General features: G+C 43.5%; 2 protein-coding genes across 2 annotated transcripts; both read right to left on the reverse strand.

Annotated features, from left to right (window-relative positions):
• Positions 1-145: 145 nt before the first annotated feature.
• Positions 146-4,304, reverse strand: LOC142892410 (ATP-dependent RNA helicase DDX39A-like). The gene is made up of 10 exons (XM_076032580.1): positions 4,150-4,304; positions 3,216-3,428; positions 2,994-3,121; positions 2,381-2,657; positions 2,158-2,276; positions 1,911-2,042; positions 1,614-1,723; positions 1,226-1,370; positions 969-1,116; positions 146-671 (listed from the first exon to the last, which is right to left on the reverse strand). The coding sequence occupies exons 2-10, from the start codon at positions 3,421-3,423 to the stop codon at positions 655-657; spliced, it is 1,284 nt and encodes a 427-aa protein (XP_075888695.1). The 5' UTR covers positions 3,424-3,428; positions 4,150-4,304; the 3' UTR covers positions 146-654.
• Positions 4,305-4,806: 502 nt separating this feature from the next.
• LOC142892412 (volume-regulated anion channel subunit LRRC8D) lies at positions 4,807-10,082 on the reverse strand. Its single transcript, XM_076032581.1, has 5 exons — positions 9,723-10,082; positions 8,624-9,181; positions 8,184-8,434; positions 7,246-7,614; positions 4,807-6,596 (listed from the first exon to the last, which is right to left on the reverse strand). Exons 1-5 carry the CDS (start codon positions 10,053-10,055, stop codon positions 5,474-5,476), a joined length of 2,634 nt encoding a protein of 877 aa, XP_075888696.1. The 5' UTR covers positions 10,056-10,082; the 3' UTR covers positions 4,807-5,473.
• Positions 10,083-12,687: the final 2,605 nt, after the last annotated feature.

Raw genomic sequence — 12,687 nt, forward strand, 5'->3', positions numbered from 1 at the left:
GACTGCAAATTGAAATTCAACCTCTGAACATTTGATTATTTGACCAGTGTATATTTTCTTTTTAAAAGCTTTTTTTTTTTATTATTTAATCGGCAAAGTTGACATTATCTGTACCTTAAGAAAAAAAACTCCAAAATTCACTTAATCCACTTGGTGACTTAATTTATTGAATTAAGATGAACATAAAGCTGCCAGATCAACCAAAGTTGCTTTAATTGATGGACACAACTGCATTCCATGATGGACTTTTTAACAAAGAATAAAGAAAACATTGATCTACACTAACTAATATGAACATTAAAACAACTCAAAGTCACTTTCTCACATTTCTCTCAGAGCAAGATCGCTATTATTTTCCCTAAAGCTCTGTCCGACATTAAAACCAGTAATTATAGGGTAGAGATTAAAAAAGTCCCGGAAAACTCAATCTTAAAAAACAAAAAACAAACAAAACAAAAGCAAAAATGTCATTTTGTAAAAAGTTTTAATTCATTAACAAAATAAAACAAAAGACAAAAGGAGAATAGACAAAGAAAGCAAACGTTTGGTAAACTGATGGAGCAGGCGGCGCTTAAGAATAAAACACTTGAAGCATGTCGACTTCGGTGTACGAGACGAGATCCGTGGAGAAGACTTCCCGCTGGACCGAGGCACTCATCTGGACTGCTCAACTAAACGGGACAGAGAGACTTGAGTTAAATATGTGTGCAATCGGAGAAATCAGTAACAGTTTTAATGTATTTCTCAGCTGCTGCCCAACTGGACTGCAGAAGTACAAACCAACTCCAGTCAACAGCGAACGGCACACTTCCATCTTATTCAGCTCTGAAGCGGATACGAACGAATCGCACTGTGCGACGGCAACCAAGGGAGCGTCGGAGCGCTCGTCAGGGCGAGCCGTCAGCGCACCGGACTCGCGGCGGCACCTCGGTACTATCGGGGGGGAATTCGCTTGCGGGAAGACTTACTGTAGGAGGAGATGTCGATTTCGTCCGGCAGCTCGGCCACGTTGACCTCGAAGCGGTCCTGCACGTCATTCAGGGTCTTGGCGTCGGTCTCGTCAGACACAAAGGTTATGGCCAGACCTTTGGTTCCAAACCGACCTGCACGGGCAACCTGACGGAGCGGGGACGCAGGCAGAGCGACGTTGACAAACGCACCGACAAAAAAAAAGAAAAAGAAAAGCAAAACGCACCATAACCAAATCCATGACGCGAACACTCACCCTGTGCAAATAGGTGTCTGAGTCTTCTGGCATGTCGTAGTTAAAGACGATGTTGACTCGCTCGATGTCCATTCCTCGGCCAAAGAGATTAGTGGCTACCAGGATCCGCCTTTGGAAATCCTTAAATTGCTGATAGCGAGACAGTCTGCAGGACAGACAGACGCCAGACGGGACAGAAAGCATCATCAGCACAAATACTGAAGCACTCCATTCTTTCAACGATTTGACCAATGTGAGCGCATGTTTCACAATCTCACTTTGTGGAATGTTGCGTACAGGTTAACGTGACGTTCTAAAGTCATTAAACAGAAATGAGGGGAACTGATATTCACTCATTTGATAGTCATTTCACGCGTCGGCCTGCAGGTGGCAGACGTGAGAAACTCACCTTTCTTCCTGGGCCATTCCTCGGTGAATGGAGATAGCAGGGAAGTTTTGCTCCACCAGGAGCTGGGACAGAGCGACGCAGCGCTGGATTGACTTGACAAAGATCACCACCTAGAGGCAAAATAAAGGTACTGAATTTCCGCTGCGGAGGCAGTGCTTCTGGGGTTATTTTAAAAAACCTTTCAAAAAAACCTGATTTACTTTCAAATGAAAAGACTAGCCCGGTGTTTGTTCCGTTTCTCTAAACAGAACAAACACTTTTCACCTACATCAGACAAAGGTATTCTAGATGTTGTACCTGGTTGAACTCCAATGCATCAAGAAGGTCAAAAAGCTTGCGGTTCTTCTCGCTGTCCTTCAACTTGGAGTAGTACTGTTGCAGGCCGTGGAGCGTGAGTTTTGTCTCATCATCCACAAACACTTCCATTGGCTGCAGGAACAAAAGAATTCCAATGAACTTCACTTGTTGAATTGCTACCACACGGTGTGAGAAAGCCCTGCAAGCAGGAAAAGCTTGCGGTAGAAACCCTACATTCACAACTTACATCTTGCATGAACTTGCGACAGACTGGTCGGATCTCCTTGCTCAGAGTTGCACTAAACATCATGACCTGCTTCTCGTGGGGTGTGATCTTGAAGATTTCCTGCACGTCACGCCTCATGTCTGGTGCAAGGAAATAAAAAAATGGGATTGTGAGATAACACTACATGAAGCAGGACGCGGCGGAATGTCTGCTGACGACAACCTGACTAAAAGGAAGAACATACCGAGCTGCTCCAACATTTTGTCACACTCGTCCAGGACGAAGTGCTTGACGTTCTTCAGGCTGAGGGTCTTGTTCCGGGTGAGCGCGAGAATACGGCCCGGCGTGCCAACGACAATGTGAGGGCAGTTCTTCTTCAGCACGTCCTCGTCCTTCTTGATGGCCAGACCGCCAAAAAACACCGCTGCCTTGACAGTGGGCATGTACTTGGAGAAGCGCTCGTACTCTTTACTGATCTGGAAAGCCAGCTCTCGTGTGTGGCACATGACTAACACGGAAACCTGGGAGAGATGAACAGAGATCAGACGCCCTCGTGTGCATTTATTTTCAAAGGCAATACTGACGGCTTTGCCAGTAAAGAGGATGTAAATGTGCAGTTAAGGCTTTTAATTGTTTATTTCCTGTCAAACAAGCTTGCCCACCATTTCCGATATAAAAACTTAAGCTTAATGAAACCAAAATTATGTTTGTAAGAACAAAATAGACCAAAGGACACACACACAGGAAAAGTGAATTTAACACACACACACACACACACACACACACACACACACACACACACACACACACACACACACACACACACACACACAAAGCACAGTGATGCTAAGTCGTACCTGTCCATCCACAGGTTCAATTTGCTGAAGCGTGGCAAGAACAAACACAGCAGTCTTGCCCATACCAGACTTGGCTTGACAAAGGATGTCCATGCCCAGAATTGCCTGTGGGATGCATTCATGCTGAACTGCAAAAAGAAAGAGAAAAAGTTAAGAACTCTCAACGCTGATGGTGAACGAACCTATGCAAAGCAACGCTCGAATCCATCACGGATTCCTCACCTTCAGATGGATGCTCAAAGCCGCAGTCGATGATGGCCCGGAGCAGCTCTGGCTTCAGCAGAAAGTCCCTGAAGCCTGAGCTGTGGATGGAGACGTAGGAGCCCTTGATCTCCTTCTTTCCTGCGGGGGCTGCACTGTCGGGGGCTCCTTGGGGCTCTTCATCTTCTTCATAATCCAGCAGCTCGCTATCAACGTCATTCTCAGCCATTGTGTCTGCCATCCAGACATGAAAGAAAGAGAAAAGTTTAATTGTGTCACGTGATCAACCCGGCACAACCGCTAAATAGTAACTCGATCACTGAGACGGATAGTGGCTGATTATGATCGTTAGTAAGAAGATTAATTTTGTTGAGGTACGTCATTTTGTCGCTTAATTTTCGCACTTTGAACGAACAGCAAACGGCACAGACTGGACTCAAGTATCTTTCTACGTGTTCAATTATACATATATAAAAACAACAACAACACGAAAACAGAACTAAAATGCTTTTATTTGAAAACTTTAGGGCTCCGAATGTTGGCGGGTGAACCAAAACACTTGGAGTCATTCATTCATTCACAACACCAATAGCTATTGTGTTGCATAACCATCGCTCGCGTGGCAAACTATTTTTTTTTTAAACATATGAACAACGCCACTGTTCTGTTGAACCAACAGAACAATGTTAACAATGCGACAAACACCGTGGCCCCGTGGACAAACTCAAAATTATGCCAGTATACTTGTCGTGTTTATAAGCGCAAAGGACACTGGCGAGTCGGCTAAGCTAGGCTACAGCATGCTAGCTAGTCCAGTAGCACGCAAAAGAGCGCAACGAATGAAGAGGTTTTCGAAAATTAAGCCACTTTACCGTTGATAGCCGAATATTACTGACGACTTAGTCGTCGCAATCCAAAACTTAGTGGTCGTTTAAAAGTCGATTTTAACCCTTACCTTTCGGTGTTAGTTGCGCGACTACAAACAAATCAAAACCGCATGGACAGGCCTCGTCGCTTGGTTTGTGCCGAAGACAGGAAGTACCGCCTTTGTTAAAAGGCGTTCATGCCATTGGTTGATGACCCAAAAGCAGGAAGCAACAATGCAAAAGAGTCCCGCCATCCAACCGAGCACAATTTACTTAAATATTTAAAAAAAAAAAGGAAAGAAAAAAAAGGGACCGCTGCCCTGACTCGATGTTATTGCTTGTGCAGAACGTGCACAAATACGCGAGATTTGTGCTTTTTTTTTTTTTTTGAATCTATATAAATAAATTATTATTTTTATTTTTATTTATTTTTATTTTATTTTTTTTAAGAGGACGGTATTGTAGTTTTATAACAAACGCAGTAAAGTTTACGACGTTGAAGTTGGCACCACATTCGCCGCGGTGATTTCTTAAGTTTGGATTCCACCTTAAAAGAAAAATTCCGCTATTTGATCGCCAACTTCAGCGTCTTAAACCTTACGTGCCCTTTTCCCGACAGTGGTTATATAAGTATTTCACATTATCTACATACAATTTGAATTTAGCTAGCTATTTTAGCTAAGTTTAAGTGTCTTTATTTTGAAATGTTCGTGTTTTTGACAGTTTACAATAATGGCACAAGCACATAGTCCAACAATAGTAATTTTATTATTCCAGATACTGCAATACAGAGTAGGGTGAGATCTTGCAAGGAATCCCAGGTCGAGGGAGATTTTCTGTGATCTTGTATTTATTCCATTTTTTCCTAATAATTACTCCAATAGTCCAACAGACCCTTTTCACCAAGCTGCTTGCCTATTGTAGCTTGGCTCATCTTAGTCTTGTGCAAGTGTACAATCTTGTCCCTGGTGTCCTTAGACAGCTCTTTGGTCTTGGCCATGGTGGAGAGTTTGCAGTCTGACTGTTTAAGGATGTGTACAGGAGTCTTTTAGACAGATAACAAGTTAAAAAAAAGTGCCATTAATACAGGTAATGAGTGGAGAACAGAAGAGCTTCTTAATGAAGAAGTAACAGATCTGTGAGGGCCAGAATTCTTGCTTGTTTGTAGGTGCTAAATACTTATTTTCTGCACCATTTGTACAAATAAATTCGATGAAAATTATATTTTCAACGAATTTATTATATATTTTTCCATTCTGTCTCTCAGTGGGATAGCTTGCAGAATCAGTGGCTGGCAAATACTTTTTGCCCCGCTGTATATGTACATACATACATACATAGGCATCTTCCCCCCTCCATGAAATTAAAACAGCAGCAGGAGAAATGGCATGAAAATAATCTTCAAAAACACTCCTATATTTGTGATTCTGGAGCACTTGAGAAGTTCCACTGTGCCGGGGAAAAGTAAGGGAAACTGTCGCGCTTAGTCTGGGAATTGTCCTCTGCTTTTGAATCAGAAAACAAGCATGAACGCCTCAGATGTTTCCTAACATGTTGGGGTAAGGAAAAGAATAAAGAGTCTTCAACAAGGAGACCTTCCCCATGTAACCTTGAGCAGCAGCCGAGTTCAGCAGGCAGCTCCCTTAGGCTGTTGTCGCGCAGGTCCAACCTGTACAGCCGACTCAAAGCTGCGATCTCCTTTGATATTGAATAAAGTGAGTTGTGCGCCACATTCAGGATGCACAGGTGCAAACAGCTGCTGAACAGCTCGCGGGGAAGATACCTTAATTTGTTTGCACTGAGATCCAACTCTGTGAGTAAGTGCAGCGACTTTACCTCTGCTGGCAGCTTTTCCAACATGTTTCCTCCTAGCAGGAGTCTTTGAAGGCTGTGAAGTGTGAAGAGGGATGGGGGAAGGCTCTGGAGCTGATTGTTGGACAAGTCCAAGATCTGTAGGCCTTGCAGCAGACCCACACTTGCTGGAAGTACGAGAACCTGGTTAAAAGCAACTCTTAGGCAAGAAAGACGTTGCAAATGAGCCAGACGGACAATCTCTCGGATGTTCCTCAAGTTATTGTGTTGCAGGTCGAGCGTGCGCAGGTTTGTGAGACACTGGAGGGCAGACGGCAAACATTCCAGCTGGCAGTCCTGGAGCAGCAGCTCTGTGAGGTTGACCATCTGCTTCAAGCCGGTGAATACCACAAGCCGATTGCCCTCATTGTGGATCTCTAGCCTGGTCAGGCTGCCTGCAACCTCACACAGTTCTGCAGGAATACGGTGCAGTGCACCTCGGATCACGAGCACACGAAGGTGACGTAACTGCCGCAGGCTACTGAGGGACCAACTGCGGCCCACTGCGCTCTCGCTGTCCAGGCGTGCAGAGAGATGGAGCTCGTGCAAACTGCAGAGGGAAAAGACCCAACCGGGGATCTCCGATGCCTGATTGAAGGTGAGGTGGAGGACCTCAAGGCGATCCTGGAGAATGCCGAGTGCACTGGGTTCCACTACCGCTGTGCAGTGATGTAGATGGAGCTCTCTACAAGCAAAGAGTTGACCACACAAGTCAGTTAACCATGTACTGTTGTTTCAATAGTGCATTTACAGGAAAGTTAGCCTGTTATGTTAGCACCACGTGGACCAACCAACACACAATTATCTGAAATTACATGTCCTGCTATTAATTTCAAATTATTTAGCAATTAGACACTGATTTTAATTTCACATCAAAAACTGGTTCTGCCACTATAACAATAATTATCTGTTTCCGCCACATAGACGGTCTCTACTTACGGTGGTAATGTAGATAACACAGATTAAAAACATACATTGTATATGAAATATATTTTGTATTTTAAATCTTGAATGTGAAATAATCTTAATGGTGTTATAAGGCTAGTGGTGTAGTGCAGGTTATACACAGGTATATGGAGTATACCCACTTATTTTTCAGTCTGCAACCCACTTCTCAAAGTTGCTTTAAAGAGTATACCCACTTCTCCAGGGACCACTACATCACTGACCAAGACTATTAATTTAAGACGAAGACAACATACTTTGCACTGATTGTTTTATCGAACTGCTGGAGCTGCAGCTAGCCTTCAAAGATGGGTGAAAATGCACACCTCACATAGTGCAAGGACTTACAGAAGATCTTATAAAGTGGATTTTGCTGTGTTTAAATTTACCTGAGGAAGGTCATATTGACTACCTGCACTGTAAACTTGGCTTCTTCAATGTGCTTCAGTTGCAGAATGTGAAGCCTGTTCAGGGCAAAGAGAGCTGGGGGTAGGCGGAGCAAGGCCACCAGCTGAAGTTTAGAGTAGCCCTCCACATCCACGCTGGTCATAGCACGCAGTCTCTCCTCGCCCCAGCACCTCTCTAGGTCCTCTCCCAGCAGCCTGTTTTCTCCAACTGGGCACAAAAATATGGCCAGACGCAGAGCCAGCAAAGGGTCATACTGGTCTAACATGTGTAAAAGGAAGGCCAGGTCATTTCTCAGGTCAGGGATGTCACTCAGGGGATACGTGCCAAGGAAGGAGTATCGGCGCAGAGGGCTGAGTTAAGATACAGACCAAAGAAAATGTAGAATAATTTAAAAACAGTAGATATTATGTTATACACATGTGTCCCAAAACACAGAATGGTGAAATCATCCTGTGGCATGCTCAACCTTTACAGCCTGCATATATACTGTAGCTTCTAAACATTTCAGCAATGAATCTATAACTATAATACGAAAAAAACACACACTTATGAGTTATTTTAACCCTGCGCTAAGTATTTCAAATCTTGAATCATTGGACATAAATGAATGGAGAAGAAAAATACCCATTTTAAAGAAACAAAAATGGAAGCTAGATGTCTGTACTTGCATAAACCTTGACACGCAAAAATAAAAATTGTGCTTATTTGAAACATGTTTTACTTTCTATCTTTAATGACTGAATCAGAGGGTGAAAGATGCGTCGGTGGTGCTGAACGACGACTCCATTACTTCAGACTCGAATTCTACTTATCGCAATAGATTGCGTAACCGTTTTCAATTTGCAATTTCAAGACATTTGAAACACCAAAATACAATTCACAACCCCAAAAATACAACCTTGTATGTGAGCGCACTGACCTGTGTATAATCCAAGTGAGCGTGTACAAGTTGAGCAGTCCGTACAGGACCAGGAGGACGAGGTAGGCCACCAACAGTTTGTGAGTGAGCGAGGACAGCACGTGGACACACTCAAAGGCAGAGAAGCCGACCATGGCTTGCGCCTCAGGCTCACAGTTGTGGGCAAATGAGAAGGAGTTGAGAAGAGGAATGGTGTAACTCACTACCAGACTGACGAAGACCAATTTCAATACGGTCTGAGCCAAGTAAACCTGCGAGGATTTAAAATGCATGATGAGCGACTTTACACTGTTTCGAAAGGTTAAAGACGAATTTAAATGAAAATCAAATGTATTTATTACGATGTGGAGTTATCTCAGGGCACTTTACAAGTTGAGAAGTCAAAATGAACTTTACGATGAAGAACATCATACACTGTCTTTGCAAGAGGGTTTCCTTACCTTATAGAGGACATCTGAGCTTTCGCAGTGGGAACGAAATTTCCCGACCTTTTCGAACAGCGCCCTGGCCTGTTCCTCGTCACTTTTATCCAAGCTGACTTCCTGCCTGGGACAATGAACTGGAAGGTAGGTCTTAGAAGATGGAAAGTAAATGTGGTTGCTGAAAGGTGTTGATGAAACGGGGTCAGTGCTGGTGGGAGGGCAACGGAAGTGGTGGACAGGCGCAATATCTGACCGACTTAATACCGGACTGCTTGCACCCGAGTCTATGCTTGATCTCCTCGTGGAAGCGGTCCCAGGCACGGGCGGCAAAGGCATCTGGGCTGGTCTTTGGCCCCGCGAGGTGGTCTTCCCTTGCTGAGCGGCGTTGGACACAGCTTGAGATGTCCAGGGTGATTCGCAGCACTTTGCCAGGATAGCCAAGAAATGCTCTATGCGGGATGAAGTGTGGGGGAAGCGAAGCCAAAAGGAGCCACTGGCGACCAGCACCAGAGACTGCAGCAAGGCCATGTAGGGGAAGAACCGGGTGCATAAAGGCAAAGCCTCGTGGTAGCACACCTAGACACAGATGAAAATCCAACTGAAATCATGATTTTTTTCTTTTGCATTGTTGACAAAAAAGGGGCACATTGACTCACCCAAAAGAAACATTAGCATTATTCTTGACTTCTGTTTGGAGAAATAGCATCTACAGTAGGTCAGGGGTCACCAACACGGTGCCCGCTGGCACCAGGTTGCCCCCAAGGACCGCATGATGCCCCCAGGCTACTAGTTTTAAAAATAGCACAGCTCGTTAAGCTGCGTCTAAAATTCAGTTTTATCCAACCTTCTTAAGTCAGTGTTGATAATTATTGAGAGCTCATTAACATGATCAGTGTCTTCAAATAGATCAGTATCATTATTAATAATATACATCCAAGAAAGCTTGTTGTTTCAGGAGAGTGTAGCAAAGTGGTTGCGCTTCACATGGCTCAGTACCCATGAAGCGGCTCTCAGGTCCGAAAAGGTCGGCGACCCCTGCGCTCCGTCATTCAAGTCCCTTTGCTTTGTATTTCTCTGAAAGGGTTCGTACCAGCCCAAAGCTGCACACATACAGTACCTGGCTTATGTAAACATACTGTTGGAAGACGAGGTGTGTGCGTCGACCCCTGGCTGCAGGCTGAAAATCGGGGTTGTCAGCGCGGACGAGGGGTTTTGAAGATGGCGTCGACACTCGGTTCACACCAGCCGATGCTTGATCACCGTCGCTCTCAAGCGGAACTAAGGGAAGGCAGACCACCTTATCCCGGGACAGGTGCTCAGTGCATGCCAGTACAGATATCAGCAGCATCAGGACAACAAAGTAGTCGGTGAAGACCTCCCACCAGGGCTTCAACAATTTAAATCTGCACTGATGCTGGTTAAATGGAGCCAGCTCCGTGAGGGAAAACATGATGTAGTAATAAGATTCCTGTGAGGACAACAGAAAAATATGTCAGTAAATAATTGTGATGCATTATGCAGTTAGAAAACACACTAAACCCAGTGGGGTCAGGGTCAGTTAGAGCCAACGTTGAACAATTCTTTCCCCCTCCTGCTGTGTTTGGACTAAAGCACATATGCTTGCACAAGGCCTGTAGAATACACACACAATGTCCAAAATTAAGAACAAATGTCTCACCACAATCAGGTCTGTCAAGTTGGTAAGTTCCAGAAATTATCTTTTAAAACCAACCTTTAGGTAAAATGTTATGGATGATGTGGATGTTGGTAAAATGAATTTCAAAATGTACAGCCACTGTACAGTCACATTTTAAAAGACATGAAACGGTCAAGCTTTAGTGATGGTTTATTCAGTAGTGGTACCGATCATTACTTTAGTGACACAGGCTGAACGGTATTTTATTTAGGTCTGGTTTCCTGTGCAGGAATCAAGGTTAATAAGAGAAGCCTCAGGCTCATTCTACTCTTGAATTGATTTCAATGAAGACTTGAATTAAACCTGGCCAGGGGTATTTATAACTCCGGCTCAAAGGCTGTTTTCCTCAGAGTAAATGGAGAACAAAACCAGGACCAGCTTATAGAATGCCTGGACAATAGGTTTAGACATTGAAAAAGGTTGTATAAAGTCTATAAGGGTTGAGTTGAGGCAACTGGACTGTTTACAACTGAAGAAGCCTTTTGGATGAAAGGTGAACCGTCTTTAAGATAGAAAAAAACAGTCCAGTTGCCCCCAACTCCTACACTAAGATGACCCGGACGACTGAGAACCTTCGCAGACATATCGTTTACATAAAGGTCTTCAAAAGGTTGAAAAAACAGAAAAAAATAAACAAATCCGAAAAGATCATCTCATGTCATTTTGTTAATTTTCAAGACAGGATTATCCTTTACTCACCAGCAAAAAGAAACGCTATATTCCCTTTCCTGGTTTGAACTGCTCACAGGGGATTCATTCCAGAGCCGGGGCCGTCAGTTCCCTCTGGGAAAAACTCACAAAAAGCCCTTCTCAGCCAGGCACCTCATGGGTCTTGAGCTGTTGGCATGGCAGCTGAGGATGTGCAACTCAAAAATTTAATTCAGCACCAAAAGTCTGTTTAAGATCCTGTGGGCAGAAGTCCTGCGCTCTTTAACTCCTTCAGGGCCGCCCTCAGTCATCAGTATTGGCCGAGTATCCCCTGCTTGGGCTGGCAGCATTCAGAGAGATAATACACTTTGCATTTGGCGCGTTATAAAGGCAGAAGTTTAATGTTGCGTGAATTGAATACATTGGATACATTACAGTTGTAAACTTACTGCCGTAAAATAAATGAAAATAAAAATACATAAATAAATAAATAAATAAATACATGAATAAATACATGAATAAATAAATAAACACATTTAAAAAAAAAAACGCCTTTAGTCTCATACAAAAATCATTTTATGTTTTTCCTATGTTTACCACACTTATCCAACAGGTGTTGCTAAAGTCTCAAAATTCCAGCGCCACATTTCTGTCTAAATCTTGATACAATTCTTAGTCTTGCTGCTTTCAACTGAGTCTGCAGAGAAACAGCAGTTCATCACTCGATGCTCAGAGGGTGAACGCCAAGAGATAAACTGTGGCAGGGGTAGAATTTCTCAAGGAGCATATGAAGCAACATTAGCGCAGGAGGTGGCAATGCCAAAAGAGACGTGCAGTGGGTGCGCTAATTCAGACAGAGACGTTGGTGGGAGGACATTTCAACGATCTTTGTTGTGGTTATTGCTGTCTCTCCTCTGCTTGCATTCAGCTATTAAACCGTCAACATCTCTTTTGAAATTTCGCAACACCTTTGTGAGAAGGTTTGCTCTTTTGTGAATGCACTGTTGACTAACTTTGTGGTTTTGAGCTGAGGTTACACAGTGCCTTCTTGTGCCTCCTGGTACTCAAACAGTTTTTGTGTATTTTACTCCATTGTGGTTTGATGCCACCAGTCGCCAGTCGCTCCAAACATCAGAAAAACTTTTGTTATGTAACACCTCAAAGCGACTCCTGCTCCATTCAGGTGCACGGTCTCTTTATTGACTCCTATAGTATGAAAAGCATAACGTGTGAAAGTCCTTTAGGCTTTTATACGTTTGTCACAAGTATGACAGAATGCAACACAATTGGAAGCTGTTCTGGGATCACGTTACTGTGTTGATGTCTTATATCAAGGCAACCACTGTTTGATGAGTCATCGAAAATCAAAATCAACCAGCAAGGTTTCATTGATAATTCCTCCCTCAAGGAAGTTGATGCATGTTGCAGAGAAAATGTACTTTGTATTGCAGCACACTTTGGTATTCCTGTCCATAGATATGATATTAAGAGGGCAATTACGGTAAATGTAACCTTAAAAAAAACTAATTGGGTTAAAGGTCATATGGCATTGGCTGAGAATTCTTCTAGTGAATCACCTTCTGATGCACTAGAAGAGACCCCATCACAGTAGACCCCATCACAGTAGGGGTCTATTTTATGAAGGCGGTTTAAAAAAAAGTTTGACCATAGTTTAACCATAAACTCTGTGGAAATGTGGATATAGGCTGATGGTGATGGAGTGGATCTGGGCATTAAA

Source organism: Nelusetta ayraudi, unplaced genomic scaffold, assembly GCF_046127955.1.
Source record: "Nelusetta ayraudi isolate G7.1 ecotype Tasmania unplaced genomic scaffold, CSIRO-AGI_Nayr_v1 ptg000034l, whole genome shotgun sequence".
Taxonomy (NCBI): domain Eukaryota; kingdom Metazoa; phylum Chordata; class Actinopteri; order Tetraodontiformes; family Monacanthidae; genus Nelusetta; species Nelusetta ayraudi.

Bases quoted from the DNA above. Each gene is read 5' to 3' on its own strand.
- LOC142892410 (XM_076032580.1), bottom strand. From the start codon at position 3,423: ATGGCTGAGAATGACGTTGATAGCGAGCTGCTGGATTATGAAGAAGAT. The intron at 3,122-3,215 runs GTGAGGAATCCG...TTCTTTTTGCAG, and splicing joins CTTTGAGCATCCATCTGAAG to TTCAGCATGAATGCATCCCA. The intron at 1,371-1,613 runs GTGAGTTTCTCA...TCTGTCCTGCAG, and splicing joins GGAATGGCCCAGGAAGAAAG to ACTGTCTCGCTATCAGCAAT.
- LOC142892412 (XM_076032581.1), bottom strand. From the start codon at position 10,055: ATGTTTTCCCTCACGGAGCTGGCTCCATTTAACCAGCATCAGTGCAGA. The intron at 9,182-9,722 runs GTACTGTATGTG...ATCTGTGTCTAG, and splicing joins AGTATGTTTACATAAGCCAG to GTGTGCTACCACGAGGCTTT. The intron at 8,435-8,623 runs GTAAGGAAACCC...AAATCCTCGCAG, and splicing joins GCTCAGATGTCCTCTATAAG to GTTTACTTGGCTCAGACCGT.